Raw genomic sequence first — 15,416 nt, 5'->3', positions numbered from 1 at the left:
ACTCCTTGATGAACATTGAACAAATCACTTGTCCTCTCATTGTATTTAACACAAGCACTTGCTTCTTGGTAAGATTGACGGATAATGTGCCATGCACGGCCTTTCACACCAAGATTGTATAGTTTCAGTAGCAGCCCCTCATGCCACATCCTGTCGAAGGCCTTTTTGTTATCCAGAAAGGCAACATATATATTTGAGTGTCTATCTTGTTAATGGGAAATAGCCTCTTTTAACATATGTAGCAACACTGGCGCCATGCTCTTTCCGGAAGCCGCACTGGAGACGATGTGGGAAATCAGGATTACTGGTTTTGATGTAGGATTCCAGTCTGTCTAGCAACAACCTCTCAAAAACCTTCCCAATATTGGATGTTAGAGTGATACCGCTTTAATTAGCTGGGTTACATTTATCTTTATTATTCCCTTTGTAGATGGGAATAATAGTTCCAGTTCTCATCATGACAGGCGTGTAACAAGTACTGATCATCATATTGTAGAGGTGTGCCAGATGTTTAAACAGAAGATTGTCAGCATTATAGAGGCGTTCTACAGTAATACAGTCTGGTCCAGGAGACTTATTGTTTTTCAGCCTCTTAATGGTTGATTTCACTTCATTAGATGCAACAATACTTGTCGTCAGGATTGGATCGTTCTCAGATATGTTACTGTTTGCTATATCACAAACCTTTGATTTTGTTTCCTCATAAAAGTCCGTTTCAAACTCAGGTCTACCGAGAGGAGACAGCAGATCCCCATAATAACCAGTCCACATATTGCAGATGTCCTCGGGTGTGCTGGCCGTCTTGTCTTTATACAGTAGAGATGTACATGTTGCATTAGTCTTCCTCTGTTTCCTGACACTTCTATAAAATTCACCAATGTCCACTTCACAGGCAGAGTTCGGGTCTGCATACTTGTGTCTGTCCGATTGCTTTTCTTTTCTGTCGAGGGAAGTTGCATCTTACTGCCATATACTATTGATAAGAGCCATGTGCATCTCCTCCAGGTTTACCTTGAGATATCCATTGTCGTCTAGCATGACGAATCTGGTAGTGGTAGTAGTCTAGACTAGATCCTCTCCAATAAGGGTCTGTAGTATCCTGTTGGGATGTACATTGCTGTTGACGTGTGGAGAGTGCTCAATATAGCATCAAAATAATATTCCATCATATCGCTGTCAGCATGTGTCATGTCTGGAAGGGTGTCATCCTTCAGTTCAAGGCCATTCGCCTTCTGCCATTTGTAAGTTGGGGGAGTCCATAGATTTTGCTCTGTTAAGAACGCATCCCTAAGGAATGATACCACTACTGGTGAATCATCCGATATCTCGAAATCGATGTTGTTATTGACAGAGGTCGTCAACACAGATGATTGAAGAGCATCTGGCAAGAATATATTATCAATCAGAGATGACTGTGTTCCAGCCTTGTTGCACAATGTCTTGAGTTGACCTTGAATGACACCACAGTTGTATGATGTTGGTACCATGTTTCCTGTATTCAAGTATGGATGCAGTACAGTAGAGCGAGGGGATGCTGGGTAATTTACAAGATCTGTATTAAAATCTCCACAAAGAACAACATAACTGATAGCTCATCAACAACGTCGAACACTTCCTTGTCACTCTCCTCATACACTACTGTGTTGTGATTAGTGGAGGGGAGCAGAGCACACACTACATACATATCAGCACACTGGGGACGGGAGAGTTTCACAGCTACAAAACTATCATACTCACATTCACATATATCAGTGTACCTGTGTATAATTTTCTTAACTAAAATTGCCACACCGCCCTCCCCTCTACATCCTCGCTGGTTAGCCTTAACCTTAGTCGCGAAGTCAAACCTATCATTAAGACAGTCAAACCAGCTCTGCGTAGTATAGATTAGGGTCAAAAGATCATTACCTCTTTGTGTATCCAGCAAACTATCTCCAAGTACGTTGTAGGGACGTGCGTTTGATTTGCCTTTGTTGAGTACTTGTTTTTCCAGTATATGAGAGGGGATTGTGTGTGTAATAAAACCATAGAGGCAATATACATCAGACGCATATTTCTCAGTCACAGACTTCCTGGAATGTTCTCTTTGTACATGTTTTGGTAGATATCCATTTGGGGTATCGTGTCGAGTCTCCTTGGCTACGTCATAAAGACTTTGTCTCACTTCGTTTAGTTTTTCTTCATCATCATTGTATGTGTCCAGAAGTTCAGTTTCGAAAGAAATTCGATCTAGTTTTCCAAGGCGTGTGTGTATTTCAATGAAAATGTTATTCTCTATATCATCCACACTTTGTGTAGCGTGTCGAAGGTCATCTTCCTCGCTGACAGGGCCACTCAATGCTTCACTGACTCTGTTTGGGCTGACCATTGTTTGTTGATTAATCGGACGCTCAGTCAATCAGCACTAGTCCACTTGTGTAAATTCTCCTTAAACATTTCTACATATTTTGGACACTTGATTTTAAGCAAAACCTAAAACCATCTTCATGATTCACTAACATGAGTCCATTGTAGGTATCTTCATAGTCACCTTACCTGATTTTTGCGTCACAGTATCTGATAATGATACAGATATAAGATGATTTTGGTGGAGAAGACTTTTCAGCGACTTGCTGTTCTGACGCATGCGCATTCACCGAAGTGGTAAACGTCTGAGACCTGCATCATTTCGGGTTTTTCTCCCACATTAAGCTGACACGCCATGATATACTGGAATACTGATATATTATATGCAAATTATACTGGCACTTTAAAGTGATTTTTGGCATACCGACAACGACTGATTACTCTTGACGAGGTCATTGGGCCCGAGGACCCGACCCCTTCGTCAAGAGTAAGTATTTGTATAATGTTCTGGGGCTATGTATTCAGCTCCTGCTTCAAAACATACAATGTATTTCTGTGAAATGAAGAGCCCCCACAATGAAGGTTTTTCACATTAGAGTATCTTCAAGAAACACAGCCCGCTCCAGGCAATTGGCTTTTGGGGAAAACCTGAGGTCAAATTGATATCTTCCATTTTTTTCTGGAACAAGTATTAGTTTAAAAACAACCCAATGCCCCTCCCTGAATATAAAGACGGTGGTGCCTTAGTGTCAGCAGAGGTATTTCGTACAGAGTCATGCATTGTTTTGTTTTAGTTGAAAAAACGGATAATAACAATGCAACTATGAAAATGTATTTATTGCTAAAATCCTACAGTACATATCACCGACTTTACAACCTAAACTTAATTTTATATCAAACCTATAATCCCCAAATCACTCTATCAGGGACACGATGCTGTACAGTTATATCAACTCTTTTGCCGACTCCAAATAAACGAAATAAGTCCAATTAACCTACTGCTATATGATGGACATATATGGAGGTTCAAATATTCGTGTGTTGGAAAATGTAGGAGATAGACTTACTGTGTTTCAATGTAGAGCTAGGTTACATGTAGATTTAACCGATCTAAATTCAATTTGGAACCGAACGCTCATCGTTCCGAAATATGCCTACCGTCAAGTTCTATTCTATTAATATTAGCTTCCGCGGTGGTGCGGCCGTCAAATCGGCTGTTTCAATCAGTGGGGCTTTATTGTGATATGACAACCTCTGAATCGAGTAATTTCCAAATTAATAATAGAATAAGAGATAAACGTACATGCTCCTCACAGCGATGTAAGGTGTCACGCGCTTGGAAGGAGCTTGATAAACGTACTGTGTTTTAATCCACGCAGCGCATAAATATTTTCGCTCATTGTGACGCAAATGATGTGACGTCACATTCGGATATAGAAAGGTGCCTAATTTTAGCTAACTGTTGTCCCCAAAACTAGAAATACACTCACTCAGTCGGTTTCCATTGTGTTTTACTTCCACTATCTATTGCCACTCGTGCTTTGAATGACGGAACCTCTGCACTTTGTAACGTATGTTTGTACAATATAATGTACAATAAAATGTCTACCAACAATGACTGGGAAAAACGTACTTCTATAAATATCAGTTTCCATTGTGATGTGGACGCCACATCAGCTGTTTATATTAGCTGTTGGTTATTGTAAGTCGAAACTACTGAGTGGAGTATTTTCCATATTCATGGTAGAATATCCATTGTAGAATTCAGGGAATCAAACACATAAGTAAAGCACGGGCCCCCTTCATGGATAATGACTGGAGAGTGTATGCAACAGTGTTGTATGTCACATCCACTGCACCTACAATAGGAGAACTATAGCAAGTGAAGTAGATAGTGCCTCTGTACAGTCTCATGTTCCAGGGGACGGCGCTCAGTGTGGTCACCTCTGTACTCACATTAGTGGACACTGTCATCTTCATCAGTTTCTTCTCAATGTTATAATACAACACACCAGCTGTCTGATCTAGGGTTACAGCATACATGTTACTTCCTGTGGCTAATGTTGCCAGACCTTGACCATCATATGTCACTGTGAACAGTTTCCCCTGATTACACCCATATATCCTCTTTCTCCTTGTGTCAAGAGTTATTTCCCTTGGAAAGCCTCCGTACTTGGACAAGGCAATGATGGCAGTGAAGTCTTTCCCCTGTGTAGACATGCGGCTGATTGAGTATCGTGGTTCATACGTGGCTATGAATACAATGTCCCGATCTTCATCCACTGCCATGCCATATGTCTTTACACCTTCTCTTAGCACCGTCACGTGACTTGTATCCAGTGGAGATGACACTATTTTATCAGAGATCCGTAATCCTATCAGAAGTTTCTTTGTCTTAGCAATGTATGCAACATATGTCACCTGCTTCATGGTGTGATACTGATAGACACTAAGTGAGTTACTGTGAATGTTGAGTTGACGGAACTGGTGCTGGGTGCCTGACCAGACTGGAGCAATCAGGATCCTACTTCTCTCCTCCTCTGGCCTGGGTGTCGTCACTGACGTGGTTGAGACTCGTGATTTGGGGATAGAGGTGACATTTACAGGGGCGGGTGTTGAAGCAGGCATAGCAAGAGCTGTTTTCAGTTGTGATATTTGGGATTGGCATGTCTCGTTCAATACTATGAATCGTTCAATATTTTTCTGTAGATCAGCAGCATAAATATCACTTTTTCGTAGTTCTATTTCCAGTCTGTGTTTATCTTTGACACAGGTATCACTTGCGTTTTCTCGATTCCACACATCTGCTTTCTTCAGCACAGATTCATGAAATTCACCCGTCTCGTCCTGAAAGTCTTTGAGTGATCTGGAAACATGACGCAACTGTCTCTTCATCTGATGGTAGCCCTGTTTCAGATACCGCACTTCAGAGACGACCTGACTTTTCACCATGTCCTGAAGAGACTCTCCTTGTAGAATCTCGGCCATGGCTTCTCTCACTTGATCCCGTATGTTTTCCTTCAATTCTGCTCTCAATGATGTCTTAGCGACATCTATGATATTAAGTATCCTTTTCTCCATACGGATCATATCATCCTTGTTATCAAGCAGTTCCTCCTGAAACTGATCTAGTCTCTGTATGACAGACACAATACTGTCCTGGCAGTTACAAACACAGATCAGGTAGGTACATGACAGCCACCAGGAAAGACATTTAGACTCGGCCATTCTCAGAATGTACAATATCCCTTGAGATGTCCTTGTCCGTTAGCGTGATGTGAGCGTGTACCTCTTGGTACGACACGACGTTTTCTACTAATGAGTGGCTGTCTTGAGGTACAAGTACATGTTTACACATATTGGGTTATCATTACGCAGTCAGTGTCACCGTGTCCCGGGTGCAAAGAGCACTAGGTTATCTCAACTTACCTGATGTGGCACACAGTCCTGTCATTGGTGATCTAAGTACGTAGCAGTATATACTTAAACACTGCACTTTACATGTGCTGTATTGACATATATTAGATTAAACAGTGGTCGCCCTTATTAAAATAATGCATGGTTTAGTTCATCACAGCAATCCATGATAACGACGTCTCCTCCCCATTGTGATGCCAAAGATGACTGCACATTCTCTCTTGCCCCTAGAATGTAAAATCTGCATTTTAATCACGTTTTCTAATCAAAATATATTTCCAATATAATTTGAATTTTGTAGTTCTCAATTCCCCATTGCTTCCGTTTTCTCACTTCTCACTTTGTACGACTGACGGAGGGAGTACTTTTATCTATGATCTCACCTTCAACTAAATGCCCCCAGTAACACATGCATGTCAAGGGGGCTAACTGATAATAAACACGCGCTCGTACCTGTGACCTACACCAAGGGGCAAGTTTACTCTCAAAGTCATACTCGCACAATGTGATTGTTCACGTGCTAATCTCAAGAAGAAATAGTTCCTGTTTGTACATACGACGTAAAGACAGACAGATAGAAACACAGACAAACACACAGGCATGTTTATTCAGTTGTAGGGCACAATAGCCAAAAGTACAAATACAATGCATGACCTTAGCTTCCAGTTCTGAACAGTAAACATAGATTTATGAAGCGTACATAAAAGTGTTTACAAGGGACACAGCTCAACACAAGTGCAAAATTTACATGTAAGGACGGGCAGTTTTGGGTAAATACTTATTTCGTAACAGCAGGTATTTGTTTTACATTTAAATATAGTATGATACGCATATTACATTTAACCACAATCACAATCTGTATACAATCAGACTCCTGTACAAAGGATCCTTTTCTCGGAAAGTTTTTTTTTGAATTGTGCAAAGATATTTTAAATTTACAGAGTGACCGTCTTTAGGATTTATATGTAATTTACATTTCTCTAATGAAGTGCTTCTACATATTAAACTTCAAGGTCACGCAATTGGTGAACAATGAGTCATCGTTGTCCCGGAAAAGGTTGTCAGGAGTAGATTGTGTTATTAGGAAATGATCAGTGTGCGACTGTGAACATTAACACAATGACTGTGCCACATGGAGACGTGTTAACACAATGAGTGCGACACACGGAGACATGTTAACAGAATGGGTGCGACACACAGAGATATGTTAAAAGAATACGTGCGACACACGGGGACATGTTAACAGAATGAGTGTGACACACGGAGACATGTTAACAGAGTGGGTGCGACACACAGAGACATGTTAACACAATGAGTACGACACAAAGAGACATGTTCACACAATGACTGCGTCACAAGGAGACATATCAACACAATGAGTGCGACATTTGGAGTTATGATAACACAATGAGTGCGACATTTGGAGACATGTTCACACAATGAGAGTGACACAAGGAGACTTGTTAACACAATGAGCTCGACACATACACACACGCACACGCACACTACCACACACACGCACACACGCACACACGCACACACGCGCACACGCGCACGCACGCGCGCACGCGCACACACACACACACACACACACACACACACACACACACACACACACACACACACACACACGCGCACACACTATCACCGAACATGTTCAGACACATTCAATCATACCAACAACCTTGCGCTGTGTTCGGAAAACCGTGCATGTTTGAAGGGTTTAGTTTCGACTTACAACCACCCCGAAGGGAAATTCAGGATAATCCTGTTTTACAAGTAGAGGTGGCATGTCAAACAAACATGACACACGAGGGACCGTCAGGCCAAGCGGGAGTGGGCTAAACGCAGCCATGTTTAGTGTAACTGATTTGCTGAACATCATTCACGTGATTAATACGAGTAATATATGAGTACAATTCTGTCTGAAAAGTATGATACAATTATTCACCATCGTTCATTTTGACAAGACTATCAGTATAAAATACGCACTTCGTACTGAGACAGGCAGACTGTTTATTCAGTAACAGGTCACCTGCCCATAACACATTAATACATCCTAAATCACACATGACGGAGTAAAGTATATAACAGTATATATGTGTAGGCTTTGTCTAAGAACACATCCATATTATGAACAACAAGATTATCAGCTGTTTGCATTAGCTAGGTGAACTTCATCAGAGGAGATTCAGTGTAATATGGTTAGAGGTACTTTCTTCCTATGGTGGCATAGTATTCACATATAAACATAACTTGGTATTCATATTTAATACATATTTACTTTTTGGAGCCACGGAAATAGCAAAATCGTTCATAATAAGGAATTTAACTCTGTCTTACAAGCTCCACACTTATCGAAGGTAATGTGGAATGCTGCTTGTTAAACAACGATTTAGACCGCCTCTTATATGACGGTCGAGTTTCACTACCTACTGAAGAGCGCTGGCATGATTTACATGTATAGGGACAGTTTTACCAAGAACAGTTATTAATCAATCAAGAAAATATTTCAAACTTACTTACTAGACGTGTTAGACAATAAGTTTCTGTTCAGTCACAGTTCGACGTACACATACGAACAAGTATTTCATGCAAATTCGCAAAACTTGCCAACCCATGTCAATATTGTGTGGTCGCATTCTTGAGGGGTGATATGTGAACAAAATGTAAAGTGCACTGAAAGGCTTGCATAAGGCCAACCTAGGCCTGTTCTGAATTAGGAATAAGCTAGTTTGTTTTCAAAAAGAGAAAGTCCGGTCACGAGATACCCAAATGGTCCTGTGGCAGTGGTGTGATGTTAGGGTATCACTGTACCCGAGTGTTCACCCACGAGGGAAAATTCCTGTCACGTGGTATGCAACTTAATTTGTGGCAGTTGTGTGATGCTACGTCATCCGGGGTGTGAACGCGCTTCAGAATTCAGCAAGTGCCATCCCAAAGGGCTTTTTGTTGGAAACCTCAACAGTCATTGCCAAAGCCATTCGGAAACCGGAAATTGTAAGTTCAAGCTTACACGATCAAGGATATATTTCTCTATACCACAATATGTGTTGTGACCAATCAATGTTCTTTATACTAGTATTTTTGAAACACTTATCAGAATATTGTCAAACTAATAGTGCGAATACTTTCCTTGAGAAATTGACCTGGCGTCAACATATATCGTATCAGGATATGTTGGACATTATTAAAAAAGATTAAAAACCCCTCTCTAAAACTCACATTGACATGGAAATGTAGTAATTGATTGATATTTGCCAAAGCAGTGTTAATTGTAATAATTGTTTGTTTGCCTTAATGGTGTGTTTATTCAGTCAAATTCTGTGAAAATGAATTGTTTAACCCAATGAACCCAAAGTGGGTGAGTTTCCTCGTGGTATGTGAGGGTGAAATGTCCCATTGACAAGGCTGCACTGTTATATATACAGTATATAAAAATATTCCTAATACAGGCTAATAAATATCACTCGCTTTAAGTTTATACTACGTATACAAGATCCTAACAAATTTAAATAAATTTACATTCATTTCGCTTAATGTTCATGGTATGATCCGGTTTATGTACACAGCAGGCTGACAATCTTCGCTGTAGGCTCAATTAGAAATCCTTCAGGAAAAATAGTTTGTCCCGTTGTGTGGTATTCCATGCACATTGTACCATTACCATGAGGGCTGACTTGCAAATTGTACCATTCATTGTATTGAGGACTGACTGCGATTGTACTTTTGGTAGTTTGACATTGGATGTTTACACTGTTATCCCAAGATGTTATGAGTGAGTGAGTGAGTATGGTTTTACACCGCTTTAAGCAATATTCCAGCAATATCACGGCGGGGGACACCAGAAATAGGCTTCACACATTGTACCCATGTCGGGAATCGGACCCGGGTCTTCGGCGTGACGAGCGAACGCTTTAACCACTAGGCTACCCGACCGTCCCCAAGATGTTATGCCTTAAGGAAGTAGTTCTGAAGACATATGAAGGAAGCGAAACTGTGCAATATGTACAAGAAGTAAAGCCTACCGCTTTTTTCATGGAGTTGATGTAACAAACTGCGTAAATAGTGCTGTCGTAGAATCTGTGGTGAAAAGGGATTGATTTTTTTTATTGTTATTATTGCAGTGAAGGTAAAATTCACAGTTCTGGTTGCTCATAATGTAGACAACGTCATTTGGGAAAGGGGATGCCTCGCAGTATTTAGGACGAGCAGATGTATCGTCATCATTTGCATTGTGCAAGAATAGACTAAGTGCTGGGTGTTACCGTCAGACTTGAATATGTGATGTATACATTTCGAGGTCATTGGAAATGTAAGTATGTTTTGAAAACTTTGAGACGACAGTTTGTTTTGCAGAGAGGTGTGTTAACCCTTTGCGTGTGATGTCACGATGACATCTCCGTTGCGAGGGTGTAACATTGTCAGTTGTGACCTCTGATAACAAGGCTGTGTTCCATGGACTGGATAGATGCAGGTTACCGTATTTCCTCAATTAAACGCCGGCGTAGGGGTGTCTGAAAACAATAAATGCAGGATCTCCATTAAACGCTGGGCCTCGAGATTTAGAGAACTTTTATACTGCGGTGCCGAAGATGAATCTGAGAAAACTGTCAGTCGGAAATTAAAATTATAAACGCTGGGCCCAATTCCCTATGGGTTTTTAACATATTTCTACTTCCCGGGGGCTGTTCTGTTGGGTATTAATGAACCAGTGAGTTAGACAATAATTCTGCTTTGGGTGCTGTTTCAGGTGACTTCTAAGTTGCATCTGTTCGTGTATACATGATGCGTTTATTCGTTCAGTAGAAACGGCCTGTGGGACATAGAGGAGTACGAACTAAAATGGCTACATTGGCCATTAGTCACTTTTGTTTTTTATGCATATTTGTAAACATTTGAAGAACTCAAAAGTGACTGGGTAACGGTGACATAGTGTGCGTATTTTATGCAGCTGTGGGGTACCCTGGGGGATTCCTGGACACCATACACATTTCTTTTGACTGTGAAAGATGACCAGTAGTCATAAAATATCATTCATTTGATATGTAAGGTAAAGAAGCCGCGCATCGACTGCATGTAAATGGTTCATTCTAAGTTTTGAATGAATGTATTTTTGGTACTTACCCTCAGTCATTCACCTAACCTACACAATCATTCACTCATCTTAATCATTCACTCATCTTAATCATTCCGTCAACTTACTGAATCATTGTGTCAACTTGCTGAATAATGTACTCAGCTAAGTGAATCATTTACTCAGCTTACTGAATCATTCACTCAATCATGAACTCAACTTCCTCAATCACTAAACTACTCAATTGCGCGATTTACAAAATGCTTCCCGCAATCATTCACTCTACTTGTTCAATCTTTCACTCATCTTACTCAATGATTTGATCAGCCTACACCATCATTTACTCATCCGAATGATCCTCCCGGCTTACTCAATTATTTACTCAACTTACTCAATCATTCAAAATTCTTTCACTAAACTTAATAACTCATTTACACAAGTATTTTGCTTTATTTCAGTATGTGACGGTGAGGATTCATCCAGATCAGCTGATGAGCCACGGGGGTATCAATTATTCACTCAATCATTCATTATATCATTTACTCCACTTACTCCATCATTCAAACATCATAGTCTTTCACTCAACTTAATAACTCATTTACTCAAGTATATTTCCAAAAGGGTTAGAAATAGCACATGGTTCTGTTTTGAATTGCTGAAGTATCGGTCAGGTTGGTAGAGTTCTGAGGGAGAAGAAATTGCGAACTTTATGCTTGTGGTAAATCAAGACAACACGTGGCCACTGCTTATGGCTAGGGGATGTCATGATATACTTCTTTACATGACAATAGATATCTTGATAGTCTGGTAATTTATTTAATGTTTTTTTAACACAGACCTCTTTATTTGACCTGATACACACTGTTGGGGAGTGAATGACACACAAGCACTGATACACTCTGGTGGGCTGTGAGGACTTACAAGCACTGATACACACTGTTGGGGAGTGAATGACACACAAGCACTGATACACACTGTTGGGGAGTGAATGACACACACGCACTGATACACACTGTTGGGGAGTGAATGACATACAAGCACCGACACACACTGTTGGGGAGTGAATGACACACACGCACTGATACACACTGTTGGGGAGTGAATGACACACAAGCACTGATACACTCTGTTGGGGAGTGAATGACATACAAGCACTGATACACTCTGTTGGGGAGTGAATGACACACAAGCACTGATACACACTGTTGGGGAGTGAATGACACACAAGCACTGATACACACTGTTGGGGAGTGAATGACACACACGCACTGATACACACTGTTGGGGAGTGAATGACACACACGCACTGATACACACTGTTGGGGAGTGAATGACACACAAGCACTGATACACACTGTTGGGGAGTGAATGACACACAAGCACCGGTACACACGGTTTTAATCGTTGTGTATATGTTCTGTTAATATTCTGCTAAATGTGCCAACAATCGCAGGTAGAGAGATGGTCCTGCTGGGAGTTCTATGCAGGTGGCAGAAGACCCCATGGTGCCTAGTTTGGTGGCCTTACTTTGTTTGCTTGTTTCTTCAAGTTGTATTGTCCTTTCATATTATGATTATGATTTTTTTATTGTTATTATCATTATTATTATTATTATCATTATTTACAGATTAAAATAAAAAATGCAGCAAAGAGGGTTTGGGTGATCCTGGCACAGTCAGGCTGGTTAGGCTCATCATCAACTCAGGGTCCTTGCCCCCTCTACATGCAGCCAAGACAGCGAATGGGACTTCTCCCAAGAAGCGCTGTCTGGTCAAACCCACCCAGAACGTTTCGGAGAATGTGAAGACTCCCCAACACTGCAGCCTTCTGCATTAACCAGATTGTCAGAAGGGTTGTATTCCTGGTAGCAAACCCGGGTACTCTCCTGATGTCAGTCAACGGATTGGGAGGTACCAAACCTAAGGCACCGAGAACAATGGGGAGTCGGACAACTTGGTGCTTGGGATGCAAGCGTGACATTCCGAAAGCGGGGTCTGCATATATGCCATGTATTTAATATATTTTAATAGTATTAATATTACTATTATTATCAGCATTGTTATTATTTGCAGTTTAAAATCTACACGCAAGCCAGACAGCGAATGGAACTTTACCCAGGAAGCGCTGCCTAGTCGAACCCAACACAGAACCAGAGAATGTGAAGACTCCACAAAACTCTAGCCTTCTGCAGTATTATACTTCAAGAAAATAGGGATGCAAAATCAAGCCACATTTAGGTATCCGAATGATTATAATGTTAAAAAGTGTTAAGAGCACAGTGAAAGATCGCTTCATTTTTAATACAAAGTACTCTTCAGAAGGTTAGTGACATTAAACCGTCATATAAAAGACCGTCTAATCGCTGTTTAACATTCTACATTTCATTAGGCTTTGTATCTTAGAAATCAAAATCATTTAATGAGTATATCATTTTATATATTCTAGCAACACCATAGTATCTGTGTATTGGAATTCTGTCATAATCCTAATCACCCTATTGAAACACCATTTCTGATTACTTCTATTTGATAAGTAAAAGCTGATAACAAATATCACATAAACAAAGAAACATCTCAAGTCTAGACATACCACGAGTGGTGGAGTGAGTCAGCACTATTTTATCCATGTCATAAGACATTGTGACCAGGTATGGAGCCTCGCCCCATGTTAAGCCAACACAAATGACAAGCAAAACAACAAACAAAACCTGTTCTGACTCCGAATCCGATCAGGAGTGTGCACATACGAACAGGCACTGCATGCAGATTCACATAATGTGCCAACTCATGTTAATATTGTGTGAGCGCATTCTCGTGGATTAAAGTGCGGGGTAGCTTGAACCTGTCACAACAACGCACATCAGAAACACAGAAGCTCGACAACACACCAAGTATCTTCTTTACTCTGCCACCAAGTATCTTCTTTACTCTGCCACCAAGTATCTTCTTTACTCTGCCACCAAGTCCCTTCTTTACTCTGCCACCAAGTGTCTTCTTTACTCTGCCACCAAGTAACGTCTTTACTCTGCCACCAAGTGTCTTCTTTTCTCTGCCACCAAGTGTCTTCTTTACTCTGCCACCAAGTGTCTTCTTTACTCTGCCACCAAGTCCCTTCTTTACTCTGCCACCAAGTGTCTTCTTTACTCTGCCACCAAGTAACGTCTTTACTCTGCCACCAAGTGTCTTCTTTTCTCTGCCACCAAGTGTCTTCTTTACTCTACCACCAAGTGTCTTCTTTTCTATGCCACCAAGTGTCTTTTTTACTCTGCCACGAAGCGTCTTCTTTACTCTGCCACCAAGTGTTTTCTTTACTCTGCCACCAAGTAAAGTCTTTACTCTGCCACCAAGTGTTTTCTTTACTCTGCCACCAAGTAAAGTCTTTACTCTGCCACCAAGTAACGTCTTTACTCTGCCACTAAGTGTCTTCTTTACTCTGCCACCAAGTGTCTTCTTTACTCTGCCACCAAGTCCCTTCTTTACTCTGCCACCAAGTATCATCTTTACTCTACCACCAAGTAGAGTCTTTACTCTGCCACCAAGTGTCTTCTTTACTCTACCACCAAGTATCTTCTTTAATCAACCACCAAGTGTCTTCTTTACTCTGCCACCAAATGACTTCTTTACTCTGCCACCAAGTCCCTTCTTTACTCTGCCACCAAGTGTCTTCTTTACTCTTCCACCAAGTGTCTTCATTTCTCTTCCACCAAGTGTCTTCTTTACTCTGCCTCCATGTGTCTTTTTTACTCTGCCACCAAGTATCTTTTTTACTCTGCCACCAATTCCCTTTTTTAATCTGCCACCAAGTGTCTTCTTTACTCTGCCACCAAGTTCCATCTTTACTCTGTCACCAAGTGTCTTCTTTACTCTGCCACCAAGTATCTTCTTTACTCGGCCACCAAGTGTCATTTTAATATTTTTCCCGGGCACTCTGCGTGACGAGCAAACGCTCAAACCGCCAGACTATCCCAGCACCCCAGCCATCATGAGTTAATATTGAAAACCTTAATTTGAATAATTGGATTGATGATAGCGTTTGAAAATCTCCATTCGCTTTACACATTATCCTCCACTGTGTATATTTAACAAAATGGTATTAATATGTTAATAGGAAACTCTCCATTTCCAATTTAACGATTGTCGAGCAACCTTTTAATTGAATGACTCAAAACTGGCCTTCCTCTTTTAAACACGTGTCGCCACACATATTACGAGCACTTGTCTCACTATGGGGTTGTCGGACATGGCGGTAAGAGTGATCTCCCCTAGCTCACAAGAGTCTCAGGTGAATTGGGGTCTCACATCGCGTTCAAGAATATTGCACTTAAAGAGCAACGTGCTTGTGTGCTTGCACTTTATATAGCTAGCCTGGAATACTGATATAGTATACGCAAATTATACCTTACTTTAAAGTGATTTTTGGCATACCGACAACGACTGATTACTCTTGACGAGGTCATTGGACCCGAGGACCCGACCCCTACGTCAAGAGTAAGTATTTGTATAATGTTCTGGGGCTATGTCTTCAGCCTCTGCTTCAAAACATACAATGTATTTCTGTGAAATGAAGAGCCCCCACA

At 40.9% G+C, this 15,416-nt stretch overlaps 2 protein-coding genes across 2 annotated transcripts; both read right to left on the bottom strand.

Moving 5' to 3' along the window:
- Positions 1-3,206: 3,206 nt before the first annotated feature.
- Positions 3,207-5,603, bottom strand: LOC139455493 (uncharacterized). The gene has a single exon (XM_071237043.1). It carries the CDS (start codon positions 5,572-5,574, stop codon positions 4,111-4,113), a length of 1,464 nt encoding a protein of 487 aa, XP_071093144.1. The 5' UTR covers positions 5,575-5,603; the 3' UTR covers positions 3,207-4,110.
- Positions 5,604-13,629: 8,026 nt separating this feature from the next.
- Positions 13,630-14,337, bottom strand: LOC139454898 (uncharacterized). The gene has a single exon (XM_071236508.1). The coding sequence runs from the start codon at positions 14,335-14,337 to the stop codon at positions 13,630-13,632; it is 708 nt and encodes a 235-aa protein (XP_071092609.1).
- Positions 14,338-15,416: the final 1,079 nt, after the last annotated feature.

This window comes from Haliotis cracherodii, unplaced genomic scaffold, assembly GCF_022045235.1.
Source record: "Haliotis cracherodii isolate W230 unplaced genomic scaffold, xgHalCrac1.p SCAF_11, whole genome shotgun sequence".
NCBI classification, from domain to species: domain Eukaryota; kingdom Metazoa; phylum Mollusca; class Gastropoda; order Lepetellida; family Haliotidae; genus Haliotis; species Haliotis cracherodii.
This window is presented reverse-complemented; position numbering and strand designations above follow the sequence as displayed.

Coding starts and splice junctions, on each gene's coding strand:
- LOC139454898 (XM_071236508.1), bottom strand. CDS start 14,337: ATGATACTTGGTGGCAGAGTAAAGAAGGGACTTGGTGGCAGAGTAAAG.
- LOC139455493 (XM_071237043.1), bottom strand. CDS start 5,574: ATGGCCGAGTCTAAATGTCTTTCCTGGTGGCTGTCATGTACCTACCTG.